Source organism: Trachinotus anak, unplaced genomic scaffold (genome assembly GCF_046630095.1).
Source record: "Trachinotus anak isolate AG129_WGS33_773 ecotype Australia unplaced genomic scaffold, CSIRO_AGI_Tana_v1 ptg000002l, whole genome shotgun sequence".
Lineage (NCBI taxonomy): Eukaryota > Metazoa > Chordata > Actinopteri > Carangiformes > Carangidae > Trachinotus > Trachinotus anak.
Window position 1 is genome coordinate 4,292,474 of NW_027273853.1, and position 15,229 is coordinate 4,307,702.

General features: G+C 39.7%; 2 protein-coding genes and 1 non-coding gene across 4 annotated transcripts; 1 reads left to right on the plus strand and 2 right to left on the minus strand.

Annotated features, from left to right (window-relative positions):
• Nucleotides 1–120: 120 nt before the first annotated feature.
• rpl27a (ribosomal protein L27a) lies at nucleotides 121–3,987 on the minus strand. 2 transcript variants are annotated; one of them, XM_071491381.1, is made up of 5 exons: nucleotides 3,850–3,987; nucleotides 3,117–3,180; nucleotides 2,934–3,009; nucleotides 2,033–2,207; nucleotides 121–296 (listed from the first exon to the last, which is right to left on the minus strand). In XM_071491381.1, exons 1-5 carry the CDS (start codon nucleotides 3,970–3,972, stop codon nucleotides 168–170), a joined length of 567 nt encoding a protein of 188 aa, XP_071347482.1. In that variant the 5' UTR covers nucleotides 3,973–3,987; the 3' UTR covers nucleotides 121–167. The 2 variants fall into 2 exon arrangements, with proteins under 2 accessions (XP_071347482.1, XP_071347491.1); XM_071491390.1 differs by lacking the exon at nucleotides 3,850–3,987 and adding an exon at nucleotides 3,445–3,537.
• On the minus strand, nucleotides 2,488–2,616 carry LOC139608592 (small nucleolar RNA SNORA3/SNORA45 family). Its single transcript, XR_011685058.1, has one exon. It is a non-coding gene; the product is annotated as a small nucleolar RNA SNORA3/SNORA45 family (small nucleolar RNA).
• LOC139629013 (tripartite motif-containing protein 66-like) lies at nucleotides 3,925–12,417 on the plus strand. The gene is made up of 9 exons (XM_071491342.1): nucleotides 3,925–4,052; nucleotides 4,873–5,075; nucleotides 5,745–5,869; nucleotides 7,159–7,330; nucleotides 7,437–8,155; nucleotides 8,659–8,782; nucleotides 9,028–9,102; nucleotides 10,090–10,242; nucleotides 10,744–12,417. Exons 2-9 carry the CDS (start codon nucleotides 4,971–4,973, stop codon nucleotides 10,945–10,947), a joined length of 1,677 nt encoding a protein of 558 aa, XP_071347443.1. The 5' UTR covers nucleotides 3,925–4,052; nucleotides 4,873–4,970; the 3' UTR covers nucleotides 10,948–12,417.
• Nucleotides 12,418–15,229: the final 2,812 nt, after the last annotated feature.

Here is a 15,229-nt window from a genome sequence, read left to right on the forward strand (position 1 = left end):
AAAAAACATTTATAGGTTTTATAATGATTGCCTTTTCACACACAGAAGCTTTTTGTAGCACATGCACCATAACTCTACCATATATGGAGCCATTCAGAATCAGACATGACAAACAGGTAGTTCCCATTTATACAGTTTATTTTTGCAAAAACACACTGACGGGAGCTTTATGCCATCAGCACGCAGGCCCCTCCCACTGCCTTGATCTTCTCCTCGGCCCGTCGGCTGAAGAACTTGGCCTTGACAATCACAGGCTGCTTGGGCAGCTTGCCTTTGCCCAGAACTTTGTAGTAGCCCTGCAAAGTTAAAGATAGAATATTAGTGCACCACATTTTCAACACCATTTTATCCGATAATATGCTGCTAAACTGTTTCCATTTACATAGAGTAGTTCAAGTCATAATATTTGGCCATGCAAAATAGGAAATAAATGAGCACTTAACATTAATTTGCATTGCATCACTCATAGTAACCAATTAACTCAAAAGACAGATTGGAGGCACAGAAAAACAAAGTCCCTGATCTGAACATTAACAATGGTGTTAATATAATTAGAAGGGCAATGCAGGGCAACAATATGTGTACAAAGAGCAATAAATACATTCTACAAGTCTAAATCCAATGTAATGTTCAGTAAATCCTTTTTAGACAACTGAATTATCACTTATATCCTGTTTGAATTTGTTAGTTATTTTACTGCAAGTGTGGACCCACAACACATTTCAGTACAGACTAAAGTAAACCTACAACAGAAGGAATGACTGCAATAGTGAGAGGAAATCTGGTTACAAGTATCTTGGCAAAATGTTTTTGTGCTTGCTTAAGTTTCTGCAATATTTGCGGCAGGACTTCTCTTGTCAAAAATGTGAACACTGAAAACGAAACGGAGTACCACATATGTCCAAAGACTAAAGCCCTGTTCAGACCTGGTATTGATATGAGCCTTTAGTGATCCAGTCACAAGTGGTCAGCTATATGTACGTTTGATCACACCTGGCATTAAAATGCATCTCCACATGCACCTTGAGTGAGCACTTGTGACTGGATCTCACTTTTCCACTTCATATACAAATAAAACAGTTGTTTTTAACCAATCAGACAGACAGGTCTGTCGTCAATGTGCCTTTGTGTGTGTGAGAGAGCGGTACTGAGGGGTCGAGCGCATCAATGTGCTGCGCACAGCTCAACAGGAAAGTAAGGTTTTAGTCGACAGAAATGGTAAAATAATTTCCTTGTGTTGATGAAACTGTGTGATGGGACTAATTAGACTGTGGCAGAGGACATTCGTAGGAGGCGGTCCTTCAATGAGGCCAGGACACATTTTCACACTGCTAAAAGAACGTGGCCACATGTGGCCCAGACCACCTCTGAATGTGGTCTGAGAGATTGGATCTCAAATGTGTCCTGGGTGCGATCACACCTGAACTTAGAGCTGTTTACTTGTGATCGGATCACTCAGGACGGATGTTAATACGAGGTATGAACAGGGGCTATGACCAGGGAAATGCAGTTCATCAGAAGTTAAAATACAACTTAAACAAAACATTGTATTCTTTTATCCACCAAACATGTCACCAATGTGAACAAGACCCTGCTGTGACCAGTTAACAGTGAGCAAATCTGGCAACCTCACATTGATGGACTTGAACCAACTGCTTTAGGAAATGGCTCCAAAATGTTGACTAAAACTCAGTGTCTTGTTTTGTTTCCACAATTGTTTAAAAAAAAATGTTAAAAATGTTTAAAAAGAGACAGATTAAAATGATGCAAGGTATTTTCCCCACTGAATAAGTTTCCTTTACAGTCTTTAAGCTGTGCTGTGTAAAGCAGGTCCAACCTATACACTACCTTGGAAAAACAAAACCTCTTCAAAGACGCCAGTGTAGGCTGATACACCAACTTGTTATGTCTAAGACATATGGACACTCAGGCTCCCAATGACTTAAACTCTGTGCCATTGTGTTACTGTCATACTGAAGAGGCCTGGGGCCAAAACATTTGATCAGTTATGAAAATATTGGTCAACACTTACAGCGCGCACAGCATCAATGATGGGGGCAGGGCCTTCAGGCTTCTTGCCATAGTTGAGCCTGGTCTGCTCGCTCACCAGTGTCCACAGCTTGTCGAGGTTGATGGTGGGGCAGTGGGTTGTGTTCCTCTTAAGGTGGTAATGTCTCATACCCACCTTACCAAAGTATCCAGGATGGCTGAGGACAAACACGGGAAAGAAAGATGTAAAGTTTACTGCAGTCTAACCAGAGTGGGACATACATGATGCATTATGCTGGAAAACTGTTGGCTGTCTTTTTGTTGGATATATGTAGATTGTCTTTTAGGCAAGTAATTCATCTTAATGTAAATATCTTGCTGTATTACAATTCTCTTTATAGTAAGAAAGAACTAAGACACAGTCAATAAACAGTAATATATTCTAAATAAACACTTAAAGTTCAGTGACAGTAAAGTCAGACCAAGACATGACAAAAGCTTTGTAACTGCCCGTGTGGCTGACTGGCCTACATAGAGCCAGTCGGTGAATAGGACCAGTCTTTATTCTTAGAGTACTCAAGCACACCAAGACAATGATTAGTGTCAAGATGAGACTCTAGTCTCTACAACATCATCAGTCATTAATACTCTTACTCAACAGCAGGGATACAGGCTTAAGATACAATACCAGGCGTAACTGCTGAAGGAACACCACAAATACAAATGTTCATGCCCAAATCAACTAACTCATCTGCCTTTTATTGTAAAGAAGAACAAGTTTGACTAAATCTAACAAGGAATTTTGATCTCAGGACTGAGACAAAATTACAGCTAAAACTGACCAATTCTCAGGTATTTCTTTTGCTTAAACACTTGTAAAAGAAAGCTTCATGTGTGCCTCCAACACAGCACCAACCACTCCCATCACATTAAGCAAAACTCACTATTTGTCGAAGTTGATTCTGTGGTGATGCATACCACCAGCATTACCACGACCTCCAGGATGCTTCCTGTGCTTGCCTGTTGGGGTGGACAAGCTCACGTTTATTGTGTATCACAACCACACTGATAAAACACTCCGTTCAAACAGCTCGACAGCCTGATAAACGGGGTATGTTTATACTCACCAATGCGACCATGTCCGTGACTGACGTGTCCTCGGAGCTTCCTGGTCTTGGTCTTCTTGGTAGGCTGTCAAGAAAAGTTTGATAACGATTGAATTACTTCACTTCAACCCTCATTGCTCTGAATCTGGATTTTTGCCCCTGAAGCTAGCTGGCTAGCTAAATTTAATTGAGCCAAAACGACCTCACATCTGTGGCGTTATAGCAGGTTACACAGTCAACTACGGCCTTATATCTGCAAAAAAAATGTAATTCAAAGAACGGACACAATAAGTACATTTCCCCCTTCAAACGAGCTCAACCAGTCCCTCTAATATCCCCGGCTACTTACATGCTGCCTAGCATCCTCGGAAGCTAATGCTAATTCACCTAAATTAACCGGCAAATACAGACACAGCACAATCAGCATTTAGCACTATACTACCGGGAGTTTACCATTTTATACCGTTACTTCTAATGTCATATTCGTGAAAACTGTGGAGGCTTTGTGTACGCGTTAAAATGCCAGTAATTACGCGGCGACAGCGGGTTAACTGCTGCAGCCAAGGGCCGAATAGTCAAACCGCTCACAAATCCCTATAATATTAACAAATAACGGTAATAACAGCCAGCAATTGCTCGTAAGAGGTGAGTGTACAGTAAACCGCCATCGGATGGTATTTTTTTGTACGAACAAACAAGGATGGGCTCAGATTTAACTCTATTTCAGTGCTCAGGGATTCATGGTAGCACCTACCATCTTGGAGGAAAGTTGAAAGAGGAACGGGATTTGGAAGTCACGCGGTTTTGTGCGAGATTTGGCTCCTGACAACAAAGTGCAAAAAGGCGGCTTCTTCTTCCTTGAATTTAAATGGCTCATTATCGCCGCCTACTGGACTGGAAGTGTGGACCTGTGGCTCGACAGGAAAAAATAAAATTCTCCCTTTTTTCCTGTTACTCGTAAGTAATTAACTGGAACAACATGCAGTACTTATTTGACCGTTTCCATTTTATTACCATGTGTCCATACTTTAGTAGAGTGCTTGCCTCTGGTCTGCGGAGTGACTGAATTAAACCTGTTCGCCCTATCTCAGATGGATAATGAATAATAACCATCTCTTACTTTTACTTACTTTTGGCTTCTGTCCTGAGCAGGAACCCAAAAGAAGGATACAGCCAATCTTTTACAATGTAGCCTGAATGACGCATGAAATATTTCATACACAATATGTAAAATAATGTCATATGAAGTAATATTTCACTTATATTTGCCATTTCTCTGCATAACAAGTATTTTTTTTAATTCTTGATACTTCAGGATTTTTACTTAATGTAATTGAGTTTTTTTAATCTTGTGGTATTGGTACTTTTATCAGTGCTTTTACTTTTAAACACAGGATCTTGGTAACACTTTACTTTAAATCTCCCCAGTCCCCCCACATTTAAAATGGGCTAGCACACTATAATGTTGTTGTAAAGTAGCTTTAAGAGCAGTTTAAGTGTTTGTTAGTGTACAGTATTTGTCAATTAAAACCTCTCCTAAGAGATCTTACTTTATATTATTCCAACTGTGTTTTACTGTAATGTCATTCATTATCTGTTTATACACCAGCCTCCACATTTAGGTGCCTGTGGGAGTTATAGTTGTTGACAAATACATTAATAAAAACGTACAAATTAATAAACACTAGTGTGTTTAGTAAGTGTTACCATGATGGGAAACCTGAAATGAAGCAGCACATTTTCTGAAGCATAATTAATATGGTACACTTACTTGCAGCGACTCTCAGGGCAGTGCTGAAATGTCACGGGGCTGGGGCTGAATTGGCTTTCCACCAATCAAATCACTCATGTCCCCCTTGATACTGGACACATGGCATGTTGCCATCCTACTCATCTTCAGCTCACATCCACCTGAGGAGACATTCACCTGCCTTTCTGAAGCAGACATCTTGTTTTATCATTGCATGGATTCACACTCAGGTAGGGCAAAATTTTGATTCTACTTAATTCCTGTATGTTGTTCATGTTTTGTTGCGAATCATCGTCTACACAATGTCCTGTTTCGTATGTGTTATCACCATTCATTTGTCCTGTAGAGATATTATTTTTCTTGGACAAACACACAGTCAAATTAACCTTGAAATTGTCATTCTTCTGCTTCCTCTCCTGCTTCTTTGGTGGTTTTCTGTTTGTTTTGATTCTTGTATTTTGCCGTCAAACAATGAGCACACAGGAGATTACAAACCAGCTGCTTCTTCTCCGTTTTCTCTTCGATTTTTTCACCCCAAGAGGTCTGCTCTCCTGGAGATGGCAGACCTGCCTCACAGACGCCATGGCAACTTTCCCCAAAGGCGACCCACCCTGTTGCCACAGGTAGCCAAGTGTAGAGTACAGCTTGTGCTCGAGGCCATGTCATTTGAGACTGGTCCAGATCTGGCACCCGCAGCAGAGGAGCCAAGCCTCCCAGCAGAACATGTAATAGAGGCACTGAGAGTACTGAGATAATGAATGATTGAGGAGAGGGTTGTCACAACAGCTGGATGTGTGTTACAGTAAAGTCGGAGAAGAGTTACTGATATATAATTTGATTGTTAGTATGACGAGAGTGACTATAAATCTCTTTTTTTTTTTTTTTTTTTTTTTAAATAGCTCCTCTGTGAGATGGAAAATAAATCAAACCCGTTTTGCAAGAGAAAAACCAGAGCAGCCTCTTCATCATCTGAACAGCAAAGACAACCTGATAAAAGTGTAGCAGCCTTACTGAAGAGAATAAGGTAAAATGAATGAGAACATGCTCACCCAACAACACAACGGAAAACATGGGATCAAAGGAAGAGTTTGACATTTTGGGAAATAACCTGACTGACTTTCTTTTGAAAGATAGATAAGAGATTGACACCACTCTCATGTCTGTGCATTTCGTATCGAGCTGGAGCCAGGAGACAGTTAGCTTAGCTTAGCATAAAGACAGGAAACAGGAAACTGGCTCTGTTAAAAAAGAAAGTTATGGAAAAAAGTAAAAAAAAATCTGCCTGCCAGCACCTCTATAGGTCGCTTATAATCAGAGTGAATCCTAGTTTTTTAATCTGTGCACAGAGGGAAATGTATAAAGTGGTGGGTACAGTGTCTGCATACATGGATGCGTTCACACATTTGTTTGGTTCAGTAGATGAAGAAATTCATATCAAGCACACCCTTGAGGACTCCATAATTTAGATTTTAGACATTATTTCTTTATCCACCTGGCCGTGAGGAAATGTGAGGGTCTATGTGACGTATATGTTGTCATTTGCCCAGTTGTGCATATGCACCGACAAATGTGTGAACATGTCACCCAGTAGTGTCTTTTAAGTCACTGTCTATCTGAATGAGGTAACACATTGCTGACTGAGCCTTTGACACACTGATGAAATTATACAGAAGTCCTTGTATTTTACAGTTCAATGAGCTGGCTGCCTGGTGTGAGTCACTCACAAAATCACAAGGAACACAAGTCACAAACACAGTTCATCCAGTTCAGGCTTAGAACTCCTGGGACACAAATATGGTTCAAAAACAAACCCATGCAATACCCATGTATGTAAAGATAACAAAACAGAGCTCTTCAGGACTGCTACTTTACATGTGTGGTTTTAGAGCAATTAATCTGTCAGCACAGAGCTTCTGCACAATACAAAGGATGATTTTTATGTCTGTTTGTTAAAGGAGTCAACAAACACTCTGTGAGCTTTAGAGGGCCTTTATTTGAACTTGCTGTTTCCCTCTGCCTCCAGTCTTTATGCTAATCTAGGCTAATTGCTTCCAAGCCTTCGCTCTGTATTAAAAACACATGTATGACACCTGCCTCTGATGTAACTGTGAAAGAAGGCAAATGATTTCCCAAAATATAGAACAATTCCTTTAATGTTATATTATCTCTGCTGTATGAAACTTGTCATTTGAAAATTTTGGGATGGAATGAAAAAAAATCTTCCACTGAGCAGATAATGTTTTGCTGGTGCAATAAAAGAACCAGGCACACTGTTGTTCTGCTTGTCAGCCAAGCCTTCATTTATTTCCACAGGGTTCACCCAGAGGCCCAGAGGATCCTGGGTAATTCCTGCATACCTATAGTGAGACTGCAGCGTCTGAACTTCCGCTCTATATCCTTATCATCTCTGCAGCCTGTGGTGTCTCTGGTACGACTTCCAAGCCGAACACAAGACAATGATGTCTCTTTAAATCATCCGAAGCAGGTAAAGAAATTAAGGTTTGGGCATTTTCATTTCAGACAAAGACAAAGATGAGTTTTCTTTTATGATTATTTTACTTTTACATCTTTGTCCTCAACTCTGCTCACAGAATGGATTCAGTCAAAACGAGGCAGACGTTTTAGAGATCAGAGAGGATTCAACTGAGTCTAAACCGGCAGAGTTTTCTGATCTCAGTAAGCCAGAGACAAAACCAACATCCTGGACTGAGCCATACTGTCCAAGCAGTTCCCCCTCTGAAGAACCAGAGCAGGACTCAGGCTTCGACTGTGAATCAAATCCAGATCAGCCTTATATTCTGTTTGACTCTGCATCTGAAGAATGGGACCTGCATGGGAAAACAGATTCCGAAACATTTTATTTAGATCCTGATCCAGAGGAGGCCATGGTGATTGAACTTGATCCGGATCCAGATGTAGATCAGGATGGATCCCTGCAGCTGCAAGATGAATCTGAAACCAAGTGTGAAGCGGATGTGGTTCAGATCGACGACAGTGAGGAACAAAGACCTGATCTTTGCAGCTCGCAGGAGGAGGGCGACTCATCCACCCAGCAGCCTGAACCTGAACCTGAACCTGAACCTGAACCTGAACCTGAACCTGAACCTAAACCTGAACCTGAACCTGAACCTGAACCTGAACCTGAACCTGAACCTGAACCTGAACCTGAACCTGGGACTGAGACTGAGGAGGTGGAGAGTGAAGATTTCTGTGCTGTTTGTCTGAACGGAGGAGATCTGCTCTGCTGCGACCGCTGCCCTAAAGTTTACCATTTGGCCTGCCATGTACCTCCTCTCATCAGCTTCCCACTGTGAGTACAGCACCCGACTCTGCAGACTGTGTGTACCTTTGTCAACTGTACACACACTTTTATCATGACAATCAACGCACTTACTTACAACTTTTTTGGCTTTAAAACGAAGCAATGTCGTCTTCTTCATCACAGAGTTATGAGAAGCTCAACCCGTGGAGCTGTTAGTTTGACGAACTGAAAGCAATAACCCTGATGAAGAGGATTTGGTGTTACACACGTTTTGACTTTGGAATAAACTTCATGTCTATGTTCAGAAAACACAGATACTACAATATGGCCCATTTATGTGATTTAATACTTGCAGGACAGTGGAGGTCTGTATGGGTTATAATTTGTGTCAGGCTTTGACTCCACTGGCAACACTTGTTATCAGGATAAATTAATTGTTGGTTCAAATCTTTTATAGAATGATAGTAAACATGACACTCCCTGTCATGACAGATATATATATATATATATATATTTATATATAAATAACAGAAGTCCTGTGTTTCATACAGAGGTGAATGGGCGTGCACGCTGTGCAGGTCCGACCAGGAGCCTGTGGAGGCCTACGACTGTGAGGACACACCCTCCTGTGGGGCAGTCAAAGCCCCGTACACACTGTCCAACCAGGACCAGAGGGTGAGCTGCAGTACAGAGTCAGTGGTTTGGTTTCTTTGCTGATGTGAAGTTTTTTATACGTCTTTATTTTGATAAGCCTTTATTTAACTACTGTGGGTCTCTAAAGTCTTTCTGTTTGAGAGAGGTGAAAACGAAAAGATAATCATGTTACATGGAACAACACAGTACCAACCAACATACAGCAAGCAGTCAGTTTACAAATAATAACTACAATCACTAAATAAAGTGTGTGTTTCCCTCTGCAGAGGTGTGAGAAGCTGACTCTGCTGCTGTACTGTCACCTGCTCAGCGCTCCGTTTCATGAACCTGTCAGTCCTCTGGTCAGTCAATCATAGTTACATTACAGCAGCCAATTGTAAGTTTGGCTGTTGCTACATAGCTAACGTTAGCATTGACAGCTGTTCACTGACCAGTCTGGAAGAAACGTTGTGAGTTCAGCATCAAACTTCAATGGACAAAGCTCTTGTCAAGCGACCATCATCACCACCCACTCCTGAAAAAAAACTATGTTCAGCACGTGGTTCAGCAGCAGCCCCTTTAAAAACAGGGACTGCAACATGTAGCAACATGCAACATCAAATAAATCACCCTGGCAGTTCTGAAGATTATGTTTCAGTGACAGTACAAACACATAACATAATAACTAGATAATAGGCCTGAATTGAGATAGTTACAATGTGGTGATGATAGTTTTCATTACTGTGTCATCACAAATAATGGTCCCATCCTACATGGGATTATATGATCGTATGATTAAATATCAAAAATATAGTAAAAATACAGCAAGAATACAACATGTCTGTATAAAATATGTCAAATGTAACACGATATCAGAATCAAAATCAGAATCTGGTTCATTGCCAAGTAGGTTTTTCATCATATGAGGAATTAGTTTTGGTGTTTTTGTGCAAAATAGTAAAGATAAGATAACAAGTATTGCAGGACAGACCACTAAACAAATCACTAAATAGAAAAACTGACAATGAAATTAAATGAAATATTTACAATAAAGATGTGAAAAACTATTGTAGAAAAATATAAATATATACATAGAAAATATATACAACAACTCCTTCACCACATAAACCTAAACCTTAATTTGAAAAAAAAAAAATCACTGACCTCATATAAAACTCTGCAGGACAGAAACTGCATAATGTAATAATCCTAACAATCTCCCTAAGTGAAGAGAAAACACTGACTTACTATGTAGGTAAAATGTTCCACTTCACTTTCATAACAAAGCATGATATTAAAATGACAACAGTCTCTCCTACAGTGATCTAATCTGTGTGAATTCACTCCAGGCCCGAAACTACTACCAGATCATCAAGAGGCCCATCGACCTGTCGGTGATCCGCAGGAAACTGGACAAGAGCAACACTCTGCACTACTTCAGCGCCGAGCAGTTTGTAGATGACGTCCTGCTGATGTTCAAGAACTGCGCTACTTTCAATTACGTAAGTTTGTCATAAGGATGTTGGAATCTGAGCAGATTTAATCTAATTTCTGCTGTAATGAAATTATTTCTGTGCTATAGCCTGTGGGAATAAGTTCCATATGTAGCAGCAAAATGGGCCCAGATAGTGTCATGTCAATACTTATGGTATTTTCTGCTTTGATTTGTTCATATGTAGAGTCTGCCAGGCAGATTGTGTCTGTCTGCCAGTTCATATCAAGCGATATCTCACACACCACTGGCTTGATTTTGATCCAAACATTTTAAAAAAACACATATGCTGTGTGACAGCTTCATCCAACTTACTGACTCAGAGCAGGTTTTGAGTATGAAGAGTGTTCACACCAGAAAAAAATAAAGACAAAATGAAACACACTGAAAGCAGACAGATACACCAATATGATCAATTTTCAATCCAGAAAATAATGATAGAATATAAAGGACAACTAGAAACAGCCTGCACTGTTTGCAGTCTTTAAACTGTCCTCTCTTTGCTGTGCAGCCTGACTCGGAGGTGGCTCAGGCCGGTCGAAACCTGGAGGTGTTTTTCCTCAGCAAACTGAAGGAGGTTTTTCCCGAGCGGACGTTCCCGTCGTGCAGCCAGGACCAAACGGACAGAGCTCGCCTCAGGTGGCTCAGCAGGAAGAGGAAGGAAAACTACAGGAAGAAGAGATACGTGTTTAGTGGGAAGAAATATTATCTGTGACTTAAGGTTGTTGTGTTAAAGTCTTTTCACGTTTACATTTTCATGGAGAAAAGCCTGTTAACTTGATCTTTCATTTCCACATTTCAGGTGTTTTCACAGATTTTCAGGTTAGATATTTTTTTTCGGACAGATAAATATTTTTTATATTTTTATTGAAATAATTTTGGAATGAAATCCATCAAATGCAAATAATAGCCTTATTTTTTTATGTTTTGAAAGTTGTTGTCCTAAACATCACACGTAGATCAAATATTTTCCTGGTTAAAAAAATGGAAAATGAAGGAACACGTTACTTTGACATTGTACTTTAACTCCACTGAGGTTGAACCAGCGCCTCAGATATCACTGTGCAGGTGACAGGTGACACAAGTACAATATGTGGTAAATAAGAATATACAATCTTCTCCTCACCAAGATGTTGTAATTAAGGTCAAGTGTAACTGTGACTTAATCCTAAATACTTGCAGAATGAAACTTTACAGAAGTAAAATGACGAATGAAGAATGAAAAAAACAAACCTTTACATTAAAGAGTCACAAACAGAGGAAGAAAAACCAGGGAGGGAACAAATGTGATTTATATGACACATCATGGATATTCTCTTTGATCCTGGACCCTCTCAGAGATGCTTCAGTCCTGCTTTTTCTCAGGTGTAAAAGATCTGTCACTATACACCCCAACTGTAAGAGGCACAAAATGACTGCAAACCATGCATTGTTTCCCCTTTGCAGTTATTCTGCACCCCTTGGTGGTGGTTTAGTGTCTCCTTTTTGATCCTCTCTGGGGTTGTTTTTTGTATCTTTGTAGTTATTTTACGTCTCTTTTTCATTTTTGTTTACATTGTGACTTTCCAGAAAGAAATGTTAACAGTAACTTCAAACAGAGGCTCTGGCCCCAGGCCCCCTTAACCAATTAGGCCCCTTCAGTAACCCATTCAGGGATACAGGGACTTTATTTAGGCCTATGTCCAAAATTTGTAAGTGCTGTCATGCTGTTGGATGCTGAGTATTCTTTTTACAGAATTTGCATGAGCAGTTGTGAAAGTGAATGATTTCTATCTGTATTTTTTTTTTTTTTTTTTTTTTTTTTTTACATATTTAAACACACAAACCTCCATTTTCTTTACATAAAATACAATTACAGCACATATCCTTCAATAAGACAATATAACACACCTGTAACCCTCCACCTGCTGCTCTTCATACACGAGGGAGCATCATTTGTATCTACATGCTCTGATCTGTTTGTGGAAAATTTGCTTCTCCACACTTTTGCATTTGTTATGCAAAACTGTCACCAGGGGGCGTCTTTGTCTCTACGGCCGGTCTGAAGTTACAGTCCTTACAGTGAGACCTTCAGGGGGAAATGGTGTCTTTATGTTTGGTTTTCTTCTTTCTTCAGTGTTCTCCCTGCTGATTTTTGTTCAGAATTAATTAAGTACCAAGATAATCAATAAATATGAACACACACTGTTGTTTCTGTGCCTGGGTTAGTGTCTTTAGTTAGTGTGTGGATTCAGAGTCCTGTCTCAGCGTGGACACAGGCTGTATCACTGTGACGGTCACAGCAAGAAAATGAAATTATCTCCTGTAAACACTCCTCATGAACGTTTGTCCTCATGTCCATTTAGTTTACATTTGAAGCATCTCTACTGGTCAGGACAGCCCTTCATCTCAAAGCTGTAATCTATATGACTTTATTTAGCGCATCAGCTTTATTAGTTTGGTCGCTGATGCACAATTACAAAGAACAAAATGACACAAGTCAGACAGCTGATGGACATACTGCCACAACAACAGCAGTGACACTAAACACCACCATTATTACATAAACAAATAACCCAATCTATTTAATACAGTCAATCAAATCATAAATGAAAGGCAGAGCATAAATAATGCACCTGCAAACAGGGCCAACAAAACAAGCAGGTGAAACTAGCAGCCAGTTAAAACATTAAACTACTGCACACACAGTAAAGCCTCAGTAAAGATAAAACATTCACATACAACACTTCTTCAGTGGGCACTCTGTCGCCTAATGAGTACTTTTACTACTGTTTGTACTCTAGTGTATTTAGCTGCTTATAGTTTTCTACTTCTTTTAATAGAATATTTTTATAGTGGTTTGTTGATACTTTAGTAAGAAATCTCAATATAAGTAAATCAGAGACAAAAACTGTAGATGACTCTGCTTGGAGTCAATCACCGGACAATCAGAGCAAGAAAATGAAAATGAAAACACTCCACATACATTGTATTAAAGTTTTTAAATTACAACATTGATTGTTTTAATCAAATCAGTTAATTTTGTTAATTAACTGGAAGTTTCACAAGATAAAGTGATATGTTGTTAAAACAACAAGGGTTTTATAACTGGTTCATGGCTTTATGCTCTGTAATTCATCAGGACTACCCCTGCAAAGGACGGCTGACCTTCTGAAAGAGCTGGCGAACATCTGAACCAAAATCTGTTTATAAAAAATAATATTAATTAATATTATATAATAATATTATTATAAATATAATTAATATTAACAACTGCAAAACTGATGGATTAGTATGAGAATCCTTTTTAATCACTTATCAACATTTATGATCACAGCTGACTGACTGACTTTTGTTGATGGCTCATTAGAAGCTTATGAACTTTTGTTATTGACTTAAAAAACATTTGAAACTGCAGATTTATCAGAAAGTGTCACTGAAATGTTGGTTTGCAGTAATAAAGAGAAAACAAAGACATCTTGTTATAATATATAATGATTCGTGTTAAAAGAAACTGAGCAAAGATTTCTTTACAGTGGCAGCCATTGAAATCCACAATCCTCACACTGAAGTTTATGTGTAAACTGACTGTCAGATTCATGACTTTAGGTTTTGTATGAATTTACCTCGAAATAAAACCTCTGCCGTCTGTATGAATCCCGGTGTGGATCTGTGTTCCCGTCTTTGTGTCTCCTGGACTCTGCTGCTGTTCTCGGTGGTCTGCTCACTGTGTGCTGCTGCTGACAGTCTCTGATTGTGCTCTTCAGTTTTCAGCTCTTCAGCATGATATTCTTTTTTTCTTGTTTCAGGACATTTTGTTCCTCCAAGATTCAGCTCAGCTCAATTTTTCAAACTGGAAAGAGCGAGAAGTGACTGCCTTGGATAGTTCATGTCATTTGATGCTGGAAGGCTCATACTTTCATTCACTTCTGTCACAATGCTCTTCTGTGTAATATAATCGATGAAAAAAAGCTGCACCGCGAGTGCACGAGTTACTCTGTAAAAGACTGACGGACAAAATCTGTTGCACACACTGATAAAACCCACTCAGGTCTGGTCATAAACACAATATGTTGTCTTTGATCTGTGTGTACGTCCACTAGGATCTAAATTTTTTCAGGTACTGAATGAGGACATACAGAGAAAGATGAGAAGGAGCTCTTAAGGGCCAGCAGCAGCAGCCCTGTGGCTAATGTTCAGATAACATGGGGGGAAATTGACCGTGAGATGTTATCAAAGGGAGGTTTAGTCCCTGCTTGTGTCTCTTAAACCCACTTTATTCAGTCCAGTAAACCTCCGTCACATGTCTGCTCTTTCTTTTTTTTCCTGTCTCTGTTTTTTTTTCCTGTGTTGTAATGTGCAGATGTTTCATTTAAGAACATCAAAAGCCCCCATGCAGCTCCCCTCACTCTGTCTGAAGTTAGGTGAATCACTAATGCACACAAAAGGAGGGAACACGCCAACGTTTGTCCAGCTTCAGAGGAGAAGGTCTTCTCTGAGATAAGGCCTACATCTAATGTTTAGACCAAACCAAAGAGCGTGCATTAGCTCGGTTAGACAACTGATATTTTTCATTCATCTCACAGGAGCGTCATCGCATTGGAGCCTCTGTTTAAGACGTAAACTTCCTCCAGAAAGCTGCCCGCTAAGATTTGCGCCGCTCCCAGTGTTATTTAGGGTCATTCAGACTCATTTCCTCACTTGCAGTCTTGATAAGTTGTTGCATTAAAAGGTTATTTTCTTGAATTATCGTGTCTGCGAGGGGGATAAGTGCATGCCGTTTTCTTTGGACAGTGTTGAGAGCAGAGCTGATAGTTTATTACACACTCCTGGAAATGGATGTACCACCTTTAAGTTTTATGATCAAAACTGATCTCAGTAGGGGTAAAGAAGTTGGCTCTGGAGAGATGTATTTTACTGTATTTCTGACTGTATCTCTGTGTAAAAGCTCTGGGATATAACATAAAAAGAAGATAATGCTGCACATCATTTTTCATATTTAACTCGCGAATATTCCT

Coding starts and splice junctions, on each gene's coding strand:
- rpl27a (XM_071491381.1), bottom strand. CDS start 3,972: ATGAGCCATTTAAATTCAAGGAAGAAGAAGCCGCCTTTTTGCACTTTG. Junction 3,181..3,849: donor TTCAACTTTCCTCCAAGATG/GTAGGTGCTACC, acceptor TTTTCTTGACAG/CCTACCAAGAAGACCAAGAC. Junction 297..2,032: donor TCATTGATGCTGTGCGCGCT/GTAAGTGTTGAC, acceptor TTAACTTTGCAG/GGCTACTACAAAGTTCTGGG.
- LOC139629013 (XM_071491342.1), top strand. CDS start 4,971: ATGTTGCCATCCTACTCATCTTCAGCTCACATCCACCTGAGGAGACAT. Junction 7,331..7,436: donor CTTTAAATCATCCGAAGCAG/GTAAAGAAATTA, acceptor CTCTGCTCACAG/AATGGATTCAGTCAAAACGA. Junction 10,243..10,743: donor ACTGCGCTACTTTCAATTAC/GTAAGTTTGTCA, acceptor TTTGCTGTGCAG/CCTGACTCGGAGGTGGCTCA.